Raw genomic sequence first — 16,431 nt, forward strand, 5'->3', positions numbered from 1 at the left:
TGCCTCTCTCTCTCTCTCTCTGATGACTATCATAAATAAAATAAAATTTTGAAAAAAAAATATTCATATAAAATGGGAGTCATCATGACAACCCAGAATATGTCATGGCATTCCATGGAAAAGATATATGATCTCTGGAGTTAGGCATCAGAAAGTGAAGACCTAGGATGTGTCTGTTTCATTCCTCTCTCCGCAAATTAGCTCCTGTTCCCGGGCCCAGTCACCCACTGCACACAGCCATCTCCCCGAATGGCTGCCCCAACCCCCAGTATCTAAATCCAGACAGCCTTACTATTTAATTCCCTAGAGCCAACTACCTCAGTCTGTAGGACCTCAATTCTAATCATTTTGAGGGAGAATTTCATTGCTTTGGCTTGGATTTTATGACAGCTTTTCATTCAGTCAGCTTCACCACAGAGGCTAAGTTTTTATTTCCAGAGCCATACCTTCTTGACTGAGTATGGTCAGTTTAAAGAGGCTAGAATTAATAAGACAATTTTTGCCTTGTCTGGTAACTGATAAAAGCAAACATCTTCCACCTGTCTAATGATGTTGATCATACCTAGGCTCTTTTCTCATGAGGACACTATTGGCAATCAGGAGGGGACAGTTTTTCAATGAGGGATTGCTTGCACTTGCCCAGACCACCCAGTAAGTGGCAGTGAAGCACCTCCCCCACCTCCCACTTTGAACAGCCAAAAGGAGCCAGTAGCACACCTCACCCTCTCCAATGCATTACGGCAAAACGGCAAAACACCCTATGGTTGAGACTGTCTCCTATCCACCCAGCTCAAAATCTTTCCCAAATCCCAGCTTCCCTTATAATTAAAGAACTTCCAGCACTAAACCTCTCCTCCTTTTTAAAAATAACCTATTTATTTATTCATGAGGGACACAGAGAGAGAAGCAGAGACATAGGCAGAGGGAGAAGCAGGATCCCTTCTGGGAGTCTGATGTGGGCCTCGATCCCAGGACCCTGGGATCAAGGCCTGAGCTGAAGGCAGAGGCTCAACCACTGAACCACCCAGGCGTCCCCAGCACAAAACTTCTTAAAGCAGTAGTCCATTTGCTGTTTTCTCCTCCTCACCTTCTCTTCAAACCTTATACACAACCATCTGCATTTCAGCTCCATTCTACTAAAGCCATTTTCCTCATGGTCACTGCAATACCTTCTGAATTGTTAAAATTCCATGGGAACTTTTTGCCTTTATCACTCACCATCATTCTTCCTCATCTGAAATTCTTCTCCTCACTCCTGAATACACCCATCTCTCTCTCTCTCTCTCTCTTTTTTAAGATTTTATTTATTTATTCATGAGAGACACAGAGAGAGAGGCAGAGGGAGAAGCAAGCTCTCTGCAGGGAGCCCGATGCATAACTTAATCCCAGGACCCCAGGATCACGACCTGAGCTGAAGGCAGACACTCAACCACTGAGCCACCCAGCTGCCCCTAAATACCCATCTCTTTGTTCTTCTCCAAGAACCTTCAATGTTCCTTCTTCATGTCAGTCTCTTTTCATCAAGCAAGAAACTAGGATGTACTCTCTCTCTCTGGTGAGTTGGCTCACCTTCTACATCCAGTAAATAAATCCTACAAAATCACTCCTTCATACCTTCCATTGCCGTAGGTGAGGTTCTTATCTTTTTTCTTCCCCTGGAGCCCGAAACTTTGTAACTATGGACAGGGGACTCAATATTTTGGGGCCTCTGTTTCCTTTCCCATAAAATCGAGTTAATAGTATCTACCACCACGGGGTTGAGGATTGGTGTAAAGATTTAATAAGTTAGAACACATAAAATACTTTGAACCATGCCTGGCTTACACAGTTTACAATGAAGCTTCACTGTTATTATTAAACAGCCATGCAATAGCACTAATCACATTATATTATGAATATTTATGAGAGTTATCTACCACCATTACCACCCCCCCGCCCCAGATTGTAGGATATCATGCATCATGCATCACTGCATTTTCTAGCTGGAGCACATTTTCTAGTGGGCATGTAATAAATAGTTACCGAATGAGAAATTCAATATTTGTATTCTTTTTAATATCCAACACATGACAGGTGCTCATGAAATATTCACTGAATTGAATGTGATAGAATTGAAACGATCTGGGGAGAATACAAAGTAAAAAGTGCCATAATATTAGATAAAGCATAATGAGTTAATTTTAAGGGGAGAGAAATTTCCTTTGGGACTCCTTCTTAGGGTGGAATCTAAACCGATGCATCATTCCGCATTCCTAGCAAATTTAGAATTCTTTTAATCTATTTGTTTGCTCCCAGTTTCAGTTTCCATGTCCTGTAAATTCTCTTTGTTTTCATTCTCATAGCATAGCTTAGGTCACCAACAACCTGGACTTCTGTTATCATCTTTATCAGTAAGCTATCACTGCATAACAAGCAAACACAAAATCTCTGAAGTACAGCAAGAAGCATTTATTTCTCATGAGTCTGTGGGTCGAGTTGCCGGGGGTAGGCCTGACTGGACAGTTGTACTTTAAGTGGAAGGTCTGACTAGACTTGTCCCTAAACTGAGCATTGGCCTGGAACTGCTTTCAGTCTGGAGCTCAGACTGAAAGGGCAACAGCTACCCAGGGAAGCTCTTGTCTTGGCAATAGCAGAAAAGTAGTCCGCTGAGTAGAAATCTGTAATGCATCTTAAGGCTTCCATCTGGAACTGACACATTGTCATTTTTAGTCACACAACATTGTCCAAAGCAAGTCTATAGACAAGCCCAACATCAGTGAAATTGGAGGAATAAATATTCCCCCCTCTAGTGAGTTATTCCACACAGACACACAGCAAAGGAGGTGAGCGCATAAATATAATTCAGAGAGGACAAGAAGAATCATGAATAATGATTAAATTTACCACAACTCTGTCCTTAGTCTGGTCTTCCTAGGCAATCACATCAGCCTCTTAACTAATCTCCTTGTGTTCAGTCTTTTTTAAAACACGTACCTCCGTTTGGTTATGATTATTTTGGCTGTAGGGGATAGAATGCTCAGTGAAAAATGACATATATTATCTCACATAGTAAGAAATCTAGAAAAAATGTTTTAGGTTTAGAACTTCAACAATGTCATTGAGGTCTCAGGTTTTTTGTAACTTTTTAAAATCCTGTTAGCTTTTGTCTGCAAGCTTGTTGTCTCATGGTGATAAGATTGCTGCAGTAGCTCTAAGCATCACATGATTGCACAGTGGTGTTCAAAGCAGAAAGAAAATAGAAAGAGTGCCTTAATACACCACTCTCCTTTTATCTGGAAAAAAAAAGAAAGAAGAGAAAGAAAGAAAGAAAGAAAGAAAGAAAGAAAGAAAGAAAGAAAGAAAGAAAGAAAGAAAGAGAAAGGGAAAGGAAAGGTAAGGAAAGGAAAGGAAGGGAAGGGAAGGGAAGGGAAGGGAAGGGAAGGGAAGGGAAGGGAAGGGAAGGGAAAGGAAAAAAGGAAAGGAAAGGAAAGGAAAGGAAAAGAAAGGAAAGGAAAGGAAAAGAAAAGGAAAGAAAACAAGAAAAGAAAAGAAAAGAAAAGAAAAGAAAGAAAAGAAAAGAAAAGAAGAAAAGAAAGAAAAGAAAAGAAAAGAAAAGAAAAGAAAAGAAAAGAAAAGAAAAGAAAAGAAAAAAGAAAAGAAAATAAAAGAAAAGAAATTCTTGTAGCTTCTGAAATCATCTCTCCTTACAGTCAACTAATCAGAAGTATCTAATTACACAGAGCTGCAAGGATGGCAGAAGTCAATAGGGAACATTTCCAGGATCTGTCTTATAAATGGACTCTAAAAACAGAAAGAAATCGGGAAGAGACTAGTGTATGTATGTATAAGAAAGCATTGGTGTCTGCACACTTTCAAATAATTTAACCGACCTGACGAAATATTTAAGACTCTCATAATGCCAACTTCATTTTTTTAAAGCTTAGTACATCAAGATTTCTCTAAATAAAAGTGAATATTTCTCCAGAACATCCATTCTTCCCATCAAATTTGTATACCTTCCTTCTGTTTTCCCTAAATGGCCTCTTGTCCCCTCTCTCACCACTTCACTTAAGCCTTACTTCTTCCGAAGATTTGGTTCTTCTCTGGGAAGTCTTCCGTGGGCACCAAAGGCTGGTCTGATGTCCTGCCACATGCTCAATAAATATTTATGAAATTGATTTGAATCATAATTTGCATTAGAGGGTTTTGTACTTTATAGTAATTCTTCCAGACTCTAATCTCTGGCCGATTTAAATATTGCATCTGAAGTTTGGGGTTATTTTTCTTAAATAATAGTTTATGTCATTTTTTGTTATAGTGGTGGCTCACTATTTTTGAACAAATCTTTCAAGATTTGACCAAGTATTCAAAGCAAATACCCATGGTTATTTCCCACTTCTCTACACTGTTATGTTTTGGGCCTATCATCTTTCTGTCTCTTGGATGAAAACACACATTTTCATATTGAAATATATTCATGCTTTAGCCTTAATTACTTCCCTTTCTGCTGGGTTGCCCTTAATTCAAGCCATCACCTTTTCTAAGAAATGAATGAAAATCATGACTTCCTTGACGTCTCAACACATTCCATTTTGACTGCGCCTTTGTAATATTTCACTTACCATGCTGTCGTGTTGAATTTTGCTTTTTTCACCACTTCTACTACAAATATATTTTTTTAATTTATTGAAGGCCTCCACTGATGATGAAGACAATGTTTTGCAGCCAATCATTCAATAAATGTTTATTGAACTTCTAGTATATGCCAAAGATTGCTTTCTAGGGACCCAGGAAGAAAGGAAACAGGTGTAGTCTTTACTCTCCTGGGTTTTGCATTCTAAGCAGGGGAAATAACTAACCAGGAAATACATCAATCTGATACACCAGGCAGAAATAAGTGCTCTAAGGGAAATAAAACAAGAAAGAGTCATGGAAGGTTCCAAATGCAGTGGGGCCATGTTTTAGCAAAAAGTGGGTAGGAAAGGCAACAAAAGTGACCTAGTACAATGGAGTTTCACGCAGAGGCTATAGTAGGTGCAAAGTCCCTCGGGGCAGAAGTGTGCTTGGTATTGGCAAGAGTCAGCAATGTGGACAGAGTGGCTGCTGGCAAGTGATGGGGGGAGAGAGGAGAGAGGAAATAAATGAATTCAATTAATGGGTACAAGGGCAGGTCACGTGTTACCTTGGAAGTTGCAATAGGGAATTGGAGTTCATTTTGAGCAAGATGGGAAGTCCTTGAAACCACTAAATATTTGTTTCATTATCAGTAATAAACATCTATGCTGTTTTTTAAAAAAATCTGGAAGTGGCTGGAGGTGATGATTACACAAGAATGTAAATGCACTTAATGCCACTGAACTGATCATGTAAAAATGGTTACGATGGCAAATTTTACGTTATGTATATTTTAACACAATAAGAAATATCTATGAGTGAATCCTGTGGGCCGAGTCTGTGCTGAGCCCTGGTGACTATATGAACACAAAGAGGATGAAGATGCTCCAAATCTGCTTTGAGAAAATACATTCCACATATTATAAATGTAAATACACACCGCAGGGCAGTCAAAATCATGTTCCCAGTGAGAAGACCAGGCTAGGACTTCAGAGTGTGTTCTCGGAAGCATCAATCTGGAGAGACGCCCTTTGAAATGAAAGGATCTTACTCGAATAAGTTTGGGCTATAGTGCATCCTCCAGCCCTTTGTGGAGATTCTCGTTGCAGATTGGCATGTCACATGCTGTAAAAACTACACATGAAAGAAACCTGGTTAACTTAGTTTAACTCAACATTGCTAAGCCATTTTGATCACAGGCCTTTTTTTCCCAAATTGCCTATCAGCATCCCGAGGAACTGGTATTCCAAAGAACCCGTGTGAAAGGAGACACAAAGCTGAGATAGGAAGAGAAGAGTTTCTGGAGAAAGCATGGTCAGAGCTGAGCTGTAAAGGATAGGGGATACTTAGATTGTACAAGAGAAAGGGCATCCAAAAAGAGAGAGAGAGAGAGAGAGAGAGAGAGAGAGAGAGAGAGAGAGAGAAAGGGCATCTAAGGCAGGAAAGACGCTAAAAAATTCCTTTCAAAGTAAATCTCCTGGAACGTGCCTCTTCAAATATCATTGACCCACTGAACAAATCTTCGAAATACACTGATAAAATTATAATCATTGGCAAATTTCTTCTAAAACACTCAAGACACCAATTCATTAAGATTCATCTTCTTGTCGAAGTTTTCTTAATTCCTTGTCATTACTTTATAAACAACAAAGTTATGCCCAGAGAGACTATAATTTACTCTGTCGTCCCTGCCTAATCGATGGCAGAGTGTTAGTTTTCTTTCTCTGGGCCCAGAGTCCTATTCCATAAAGGAGGGAGTTATGGCCTTTGTATCTCTGCAATAGACCCTTTGGAATTAAAGCAAAAAAAATCGATTCCTATGCAAGACGCAGATTTTAGCACGCAGTGGATATGGAAACAGAATCAAATTAAAGAACAACGCAATCTTGGATTTTAATGAAGCTCATCTTTGTTTCTTTTGCAGATCAAATTTTTGGCTCTCATCTGCACACAGTGTGTGAACGTGAAAATTCCACAGTTCCACGGTTTGTAAAGCAATGCATTGAAGCTGTCGAAAAAAGAGGTGGGTAACTGAATATGCAGCAATTTCCCCCATTAGCGCACCCTCTGAACAACCAATGCTCAAGTTAACAGCGCCACTTGATTTGTCTGGGAAGCCATGCAATTAAAACTTGACTTCTGTTAATCGGTTAAGAGGATCAAGTTTCTTATTAACTTCAGTTTGTTTTTACAATAGGGACATCAGTAATTCCCACTAATGTTCTTTTTTTTTTTTTTTAATATTTTGTCTGTCTGACATGTTGTTGATTCAATTGCAAACTTCTTGTTTTCAAGCCAGTGATAAAACATTCATAAAATATCAGCACTCACAGTGTTAGAACCCTCCTAACATTCATGCTGGTAGATGTTGTGCCAGAACAATTTTTGGTAAGCCCCCAACATTACCCAAGTGAAGCAAATAGCGTTCCCACTTGCAAACAGTGATATCCCGTCTTCCGTGTGTCTCTGATCACTATAGAATATGGCTAACCGGTTCTCCTGGAACAATTAACAGATGCACCTCGAGTGTTAAGACAACCTTTGATTCCCATATTTCAACATTCTGTTTTTCATCAGAAATTATTTCATCTTACCACGGGGAACAAAACAACCCAACTGACTCATCATTTCTTTGCTGGTCTATCTGTGGGGTGTTTTTCCTTCAGACTATGACTTCATTCATTCAAGGTCATTTTCCCTGGAAGATACATACAGTAGATGCAGAATCTCAAAAAAATGTATTGTATAAAAATATGAAGCTTCATCACCATCTGTTACAAGTTTACAACATACTCCCAGGATCTAGGGGGATATATATCATGTAAAAGATAGAGGTGTTTTCAGAAAAAGAATTGGTGAATCTATTCCCATTTTCTGCTCCCAGTCTCTTAAAACAATAGAGCCAAGGGGAAAAAAATCTTTACCAAGTTATCTACTAGAAAAAAGCCATTTTAATTCTCTCAATGTTACCTGGCTTTATTATAGAAGCATAATAAAAATGGCCTGCAATTTCCAACTCCTGGAAATTCATACTTTAATTATACTGTAAGGACAGCCTTGGGATCCTATTATTCCCATATCAGTAGGGAATGAGAGAATAACAAGAAGGGGACGAGTGGGTAGGGAAAGTAGATAAAGAGAGTGGCTTTGGGGGAAAGCCTATCAACACATCAGAGAGAAGAGCTGAGAGCTCGCAGAGGGTAGAAAACAGTAAAAGCAGAATGAACACAAGGAGAGGTATCTGTGAGGAATGGAGTCAATTGGAGTTTGGAGAGAAGTGTGTTTTTATTGCACGTTGCAATCTCGTTTAATTTTGTAAGTTCATAATTTAGGAATAAATATTATTTAATAAGTACTTAAAGCCAAAATGGATCACTGAGAAGGTTATAATGTTATTATTGCCAATAGCTAAATTATCATCATTTTCAGGAAACCTTCATCCACTTAAAAATACTCAGCACTGACGGTGCAAGCGCTGTTATATTAGAGCAACTATTCGAATAGGACTTTGGGGGAGCTGCCCATAATAAGACGTGTGCACATATAATAAAAGGACTCTGTACCTCTCTATTTACGCACACACCCGAGGCAAAATGAAAACTCTGCTAGATACAGCCTGGTGGTGTGCAGATACCATAATACTGTAGAGGAAAAAAATATCTATAAATAGAACTGTATCTTCTGTTCGTGGCATTTTGTTGGCGATTTTTAATAAAATAAGACAATGTTTTTGCTGACAGCAGCAATCATATCTGGCATTATATTTCATTGTCCCAATGTTTACTCTTAAAATGAATTTGTAGATCCAGCACTAAACAGGCGCTAATCACACATATGATTATTAAAATAACTCCTAAGCATTTTAATGAAACTCAAAGACTTTACAATTCCACAAAGCAACTGATAATTCAAAGCACTTTGGCAGTGTCAGCTTAAAGGAACTCTATGGAAATGTTCAATAAAAACTCAGAGGCACAAGATAAACCTCTCCCATCATTGCAAGATTTACAAATGTGTACTTTTGATTATATTTTTCTATGATCATTTTGTTGGATTAATATTCTTACATTTATACGCCAATTCTATTTACTCAAAGTGTTTTTTTTTACTAAATTCTGGCAGAAAGCACCTTAGGACAGAAATAATTTATGTGAATCTAAGTCCAATGTTTATGCAGGCTTCTGATGACATTTTATGCCGGGGTTGGTATTAGGAAGTAGCATATAAAGGTGCCAAGTCTTTCAGCACGGCTGGGACTCAGCATATCTAGAGCCCTCCTTCTAATGGCCAGATCCTCTTCCAGCCAAGATACTCAACTGCAGAGTCATGGGAAATGCTTATGGACCAGTTATGGGAAAGGCACATTTAATGAATATTGTGTGTTTACTCTCACAGTCTTAGGGAAATGGCCTCAAAACTCACGATAGCAGTACACAGGGTGCTTCGAAAATATCTGTTTCCTTTCTCTCTTTTACTCTTAAGATTATTTCCCCCACCTTTATATTAAAAAAAAAAAAAGCATCAATCAATTCTAGCCGTATTTTTTTTAAATGCTTCTTACATGCTTGATTTTGAATGAAACAGTATCAGGAAGGCAGATCTCACCATTGATTGACTGATGCATGGATTGATTGGTTGATTCTTCCATTCATTCATTCAGTTATTTGTCTTACTGGCTTGCAATTGACAGAACCAAATGGCTCATGCCCCCATAGTCTACCCAGGGAAAATCTACCCAGTGCTTGGCACAGTTGCATTCTTTAATCAACCTTGTAAAGTGATATTAGTCACATTTTAAATTTTGCATCTCACAGACACGCCTAGAAGAAAATCTATTAGTGAGCTGAATGTAAACCAATTTAGCGAATAACTTGTTTAGTGTGTTTCCTTATCTTGATTTGGTTTCCTTTATTCCTTTAAACCACCAGAGCATTCTCCCTCTCACCAACTATTATAACCGAATTAGAGCTATTTCTGTGGTTTTTGACATTGTCTGCTCAGCCTAAAGAACATACACAAAACTTGGAGGGAAACTGTAAAGGAGCCTGTTAGTCTTTAAAGCTCTTCCAAGTGGTTTGTTCACGCTTGTGTTGCCTTTACAGTTGTAGACCATGTACATGAGGATTGTAAGTACCCAAAGAAAAACTCAGTTTATGTGTTTTCTTCCAAAGCAGTTTCTGTGCAAATATCAAATCATTGATCTGCTAATGCTCAATACATATGATAAAGTGCCCCAAAGCCTGAGGTCAACTGATACTTTTCTTTGAGGTCTGGGGAAACAAGCATGCAGAAGGAGGCATTGAGACACACTGGCAGTATGTAGGTCTAAGCAATGAGAAGTCCATTTTTCACTACTTTATGGAATACTTTGTGTAGCTTATAATGACCTCAAAGTGTACAGAAATTGCTTACTTAAAAATAAGGTTATCTGCAGTTCTCAGAAGACAAGGGCTTAGGAGATGTGACTTAAAGTATATAGTCAAGGCTGGTGCAATTGGTATTAAGAACATAACCTGTAAAGAAAACAAAAAACAAAAAACAAAAAACCTAACCTGTAGTTCTTTTTATGTAAAGCATGTAACTGGCTGCTACTCTGCTACTCTCTGCATCACTGGGAAGAAGCCTTACACAGTACCAGACATACTGTAAGCACTCAGTAAATATTGGTTGAATAATGTCACATATCCTCTTTGCTGTATTCAACAAGTAGAGATTTAGTGTCTACCCATGCCTCATTTTCCATGCTACCAACTGACAATATAAAAGAAATATACATTAAGCAAGAAAAAAAAATTCTCTGAGTACCAAACTATGTTGAGTGTTATGAAAGAAAAGAACAGGCACTAGAGGAGAGAATAAGCCTTATAATATTTTTTTAAGGTAAGGGGAGTTTGTTTGCTTAAAATCACATACTAGGGGAAGCCTGGGTGTTTCAGTGGTTGAGCGTCTGCCTTCAGCTCAGGGCGTGATCCCGGGTTCCTGGGATCGAGTTCCGCATCGACCTCCCTGCAGGGAGCCTGCTTCTCCCTTTGCCTGTGTCTCTGCCTCTCTCTGTGTGTCTCTCATGAATAAATAAATAAAATCTTTTTTTAAAAAAATCACATACTAGGGAGTTATTGGCGAAAGGGCACAAAATTGCTGTTGTATAGGATAAACGAATGTAGATGTCTTTTAAAAAAATCACATACTAGGGAGTTATTAGAAAAAGGGCACAAAATTGCTGTTGTATAGAATAAATGAATGTAGATGTCTGATGTACAGGCATGATGACTATAGTTATTCTAAGGCAGTAGATTGCAGGTGCTCTCATCACACACACGAATTAGTAGATATGGGAAGAGATGTATGTTGATTAGCTTGACTGTAGTAATCTCATCAAATCATCCTATATACCTTAAATATATCCAATATACTAAATATATTATGAAATATTACTTAATACTAAGTATACAATTAAATATATTTTAAATGACATAATAAACCCTGAGTAATAAACACCTATTTGTCTGGCTTTAGCCTTCTGGTGAGAGTAGAAGTTTAATTTCACTTTATTTCCCAGGTTGTTTTCCTGGCATATCATGCCAATGCAATATAAGGAGTCAGTTTGTGTGAGATACTCAAAAGACAGTCCTTTTTCCACTCAACAACACCAAACTTTTCCAAAGACTTCTTTCATATATAATGGAGTTAACTAAATGAATAAGTGTATTTCTAGTCTAATATATTTTTATGTATCTAATATATTTTTGTCTGTAAGGTCATGGGGCTTTTGAAAAAAGTTAATTTCATTAGGACAGGCATTCATGCTTTGAAATATGGTTTAACAGTGCAGTTTTCCTCCGCGAGTCTTGATTCTGGTCAGTATGCCCCCAGACTATTTCCCAGCATGAAAATGACACCTAGAGATTGGTGGCAAACAATGCGAATGTACTTAACACCACTGAACTGTAGATTTAAAAATGGCTAAGATGGTAATCTTTATATTATGTGGGGTGGGTTGTTTTTTTTGTTTGTTTGTTCTGTTTTGTTTTGTTTTTACCCACAATTAAAAATAAATGGTATCATGTCTTCCAAATTTGATGATTGCAACTATAAGCTACTTTGCAGGATGTCTTGGCAGATGCTAATCAACAAGTTTGTCTTCTTTCTTTTTTCTGGAACACAAAAATACTATGACAAGAATGATACACAAAGTTACATTTTTGACTGGGTGCCTAAAAGCCACCCTGGGATCCATAACCTTGCTTAAAGATTTAAGAAAGACCTTTAGTCTACTTCTGAGAAGGTCCTTAGCCTTGAAAACTTTATCTCTCAATTTGACTTCTTAGCAGCTGTTATATTTTTTTTGCTGTCGTTTGTTTGACAGGATCCAGTTATAGGTTCCGATGTCTGTTTAAAGAAACAAGGAGGCTGTTGGCTTTCAAATTCTCTCATTGCTTGTGTGATCAGCATTTTCCCAGGCTTTTCTACATAGTTTGCCAAGCAAAGGGACTGACCTTTTGTAGCAAACACTTTTTCATTTCAAAATGCTCACTTTGATTTTTGTCCCATTTTATGCTCATTCCAAACTGTTTACAACCCACTAAAAATGACTGTGAATTATATGTTTGTGTAATGGATTCCTTTTGTGGTCGGAGTGGAATGTTTACTTTGAACAATTAGTTATCTTTGGGTAGATTATAGCAACTTGGAAAAAGAATGGCTAAAATTATTATTATACCTTAACTATTTCTTTTTGGTAATTCCTCTGCTATTACGCGAAGTTTGGGAGAATGTCACATCAGTAAGCCCATGGCATTATAAACGAGATCTATTCCTCAAATGTGGGAGTATTTAGATGTCATTGTTAAATTATACGAAGGTATAGTTATATATCGACTTGGGGATACACTTATCTGACTCATAACAATTCAGAACATCAAATACACATAAACACATTCATCTTCAAATACATAAAATAAATATGTGGATATTTACTGTAGATGTATAGTGCCATTTGCATATTAGGTAAGGTATGCACATGTATGTATTTATTATATCAATAACAGACATGATAGTAATAGCTATTATGCTAAGACATACCCAGCATTATACTTGTGAATATAATTTTCCTGATACTCAATTCAGTGCATCAGTCTGCCTCTTGAGATCTCAGCAAGTGTTCACTTGCAAAAATAAAGCTTTACATAGTCTTTTCCCGATGCCTGAGAATCCAGACCCCTAAAGTACAGATCAAATTGCCTTCACTAGACAAGCTCTGCTCCCAGTTCTGCTAATTTTGTACTGTTCATTCTTTCCCACTTTGGGATAATCTATTATAGTTGGATCCAGGCACGCACGAAAGGCTGATACTTCCATGAGGAATGTGCAATTTGTACTGTTTAGTTTGTGACGAGATTCTTGAAAACTTTTATGATTCTATCTTGTTCCAGAGAGACTTCTGCTTGCTAGTTTTATAAGCAGTGAGTGAAAAAAAAAAGTAACAAAAACAAAACAAACTGATAAAAATTACATGCTCAAAAAAAAAATCAAGAGTTCAAGATAAGCACTTTTTCTTTTTCCCCAGAGAATATTTGTGGACTGAACAAAAATGTTTCTGAGGGCACTGACCTATGTGTTGCTTTTCTTTTTTTTTATTTTTTTTTAAGTGCTTGCTTTTCATGCCTAAAGTTAGGCATCCACATGCAATTACAAAAGAGCTGATCCTCAAAGAAGCTCCGTGAAAGTTTGCAGCAGATTTTCCTTAGGTTTTATTTCTGAGTTAAAATTAAGTCCAGTTTTGCATTTTTGTGTTTTGTTTTGTTTTGTTTTAGTGCAACCCCAACGACAGCCACCTTCCTGACAGCTATAGCGTTGTGCTGAGTCCAAGTCGGAATTGGCTCTTTGGGGCAGTCGTGCTGGGGCCTCTGTGTCTGTAAGAAAGCCACATTCAGGGCTAGAGGGGAAGGCAAAATCAAAAAAGAGTAAACAGGAAACAGCCAGCAAGAGTATAAAAGAGAAACTGGGGAAAGACAACCAAAAGAAATCAGAGATGACAAGGTGGAGAGAGAGAAAAAAGCTGCGTTTTGCAATTAAGAAAACAAATGTGGATAAGAGGGCACTCTTGTGAGGTCTCATAGTGAGGAGAAGACAGTGATGGAACCCGTTTCCAAGTCAACCAGAGTTACCTGATACCTGCTTCTCTGTTCCAGAGAAATGTATTCCCACTCAAGAAAATATTTGTAAATCAAATCTTGCTGTGGAGGGCAAGCTTACATTGGATGTTCACAAATTCTGAGTATACACAGGGTTAGGAATTAACTCGCTGTACTTCTTAGTGACATTTCATGGAGTTTATCTACATCCAGCAATACACAACAGTCTTATTATCAGAAAGAGAGCTTAAACATAACAGAAGTTAATGGAGGAATAAATGTGCAGTTCAATAACCAGAAGGGCTATCTAACATATCCAGCAATGTGGCTCTGGCCAAATCAGTCAGTGGATATTCCCACACTTTTGCGTCCAGAATGCATGAGAATAAATAATATCTCTTCCAGATAAAGCCTGAGTCTAATTTCCAACCTCCACCCCCAGTTCCACCCCCATGTTAAAGTTTAGGTTCTTGCCATACTTTCCCTTCGAGTCAGTTGGAAGGAAACAGAGCCAAAATTAATACCCTAGGAAATTAGTCTCTTATTGTGTGAATGGAGGATTTAAATAATGCAACACCTCCTCATGTCGAGATGTGATCGTCTAAAATATCCTATAGCGGTGTCATTTATATGATGAGAGTTCTGGGTCTGAGGGTTTTTCTATTATAAGCCCCCATATTCGGAAGTTAATAGTTCAACCATAAAAATAATCTTGGCTGAAAGTTGGCAGGATGTTTTAGCCTGGAAGCAAATGTTTACAAAATTTGAAAAAAAAAAAAATCACATGCATTTGGAAAGCTTTCAGGTTTTCAATAAAAAGGCGCAAAAAAGAAAAAAAATTAGACAGACAGAGATTTTCAAATATTTGTTGCCCTGGGATTCAAAAACGGATTTGTAGTTTTTAAATAGAATTTTAAAATTCTTGTTGCATAATGTGAACCAACTGACTAAAAAAATAATTATCAAAAACATCATCAAAACTCTCACAGACTGTCACTTTGTTTTGTGAAATAATCTGTTGCTTATTGGTTGAACAAGAATCTATACGTTTTATTTTTACAAACACTTCCCTAGAGCTTAAAAATTTATGGTAATTAAGAAATATTAAAAATTCAGAAACCTATGAATGAGAACAAAATATTATACTCTTTGTAGACTTCCTAATAAATAATGTTTCCTTTTAAAATGTCCAGAAATAATTTATTTTTCCTAGGAATTTTCACACTTTCAAATGAAGTGTGTCAATTGAAGCACTAATTGTTATACTACATATATATTAAAAGAGACATACAGATTCCAGAAGTAGTTGCATGGCCCATAAAACTGAACATGGCATATTTTCCCCTATCAGATATTTTAGAGTAATTTACTCATCCTCCTGAAAAAAATTAATGTCTTAGAGATTCTTCTAAATTCTCTGAAAGATTATCTTATAGTCTAATAGGCTATGGAATTAGAAGTGTTTATCTTAGGTTCAAGTAATCTTTTCCTTGCTAGTTGTATACCCTTCTGCCAAATTTTATAATTTTCAAGCTACTTCCTATTTTCACTTCAGGAAAAAAAAAAAAACCCAGGGGCAGGACACTTTGAGAGAGAAAAACTGCAAAACCAAAATAGCTCTAAGATGATAACTGCTGGAAGAGTTCTTGAGCTTATAGTAGACTGTAGACCCAAAATGTAAAATCATACATTTTTAAAGGAAATATGAATGTCCTGGGATTTAGAGGGGAAGCATAGCTTACAGAAGAAAGATATTTAAACTATTACCCTCAATGCATTGTGTGCTATTTCATATAGAGAGCGTGGATTTTTTAACTCATCACAGTACCTAGCACCTACTGGATTCTCAATAAATGATGAATGAATGGATAGGTTATATCCAACATTGCTTAAATCTTCATGGAAAGTTGCACACCTGCAAATGATTGAAACTTGAAAAATAAATCAGTGACCGACAGTTGTTGGTTGAAGGCAGCTACATGATTTGCATGGTTTCCAAATCTATTTTTTCAACATGTAAACTATTCTGATAGCAGTATATTATGTCGTTCTAAATGATATTCTTTTCCATCGATACCCAGCTACACTAAACATTTGAAGGTAGGTTTCCTTGAAGATTTTTACGTTCATCAGTTTTGGGATACTACATTTAAGTGCACCGTTCAGCAGCTAATGGAATACCCAGTCTCTACTCATTTTCATTAGAGGAAGTCATATCCCATTAGACATTGTTTCAACACCAACAGCCTGCTGTTTGTAATCAAATAATTGAATGGCAGGTATGACCTATAAGTGACATGCCTGAGAATAGTCAGGAGTAGGCTCAGGTCTCATAACCACACGGAAGTAGAGCACCACATCTTTTCCTCTAATTCAGACTTGGAATAACATGCTGGTGCTGTTCTCTCTGGTAGTTTACTGCCCCGTGAACATCTCACCTTCTTGATTCAGTGTTTTTTTTTTACATAAATCTGAGGATTTTTTATTTGGATGACAATTTTTTGAAAGAGTCTGTTAAAGAATTTGAAATAAGATTATATCTGGGAAACGAACAAGGGGTAGTGGAAGGGGAGGTGGACAGGGGGTTGGGGTGACTGAGTGACGGGCACTGAGCGGGGCACTGGACGGGATGAGCACTGGGTTTTATACTATAAAGTTAATTGTTGGCAAATCGAACTCCAATAAAAAAATAAAATAAAGATTA

At 37.4% G+C, this 16,431-nt stretch overlaps 1 protein-coding gene across 3 annotated transcripts in view; it reads left to right on the forward strand.

The window, feature by feature from the left end:
* The window catches only part of ARHGAP15 (Rho GTPase activating protein 15), a 608,584-nt gene that overhangs the window by 377,470 nt on the left and 214,683 nt on the right, over nucleotides 1-16,431 (forward strand). For all 3 annotated transcript variants that reach the window (XM_072789067.1, XM_072789068.1, XM_072789069.1), the window contains one exon: nucleotides 6,518-6,616. In XM_072789067.1, coding sequence (XP_072645168.1) covers nucleotides 6,518-6,616 — 99 coding nt within the window. The remainder of the gene's footprint in view (nucleotides 1-6,517; nucleotides 6,617-16,431) is intronic.

This window comes from Canis lupus, chromosome 20, assembly GCF_048164855.1.
Source record: "Canis lupus baileyi chromosome 20, mCanLup2.hap1, whole genome shotgun sequence".
In the NCBI taxonomy this organism is placed as follows: domain Eukaryota; kingdom Metazoa; phylum Chordata; class Mammalia; order Carnivora; family Canidae; genus Canis; species Canis lupus.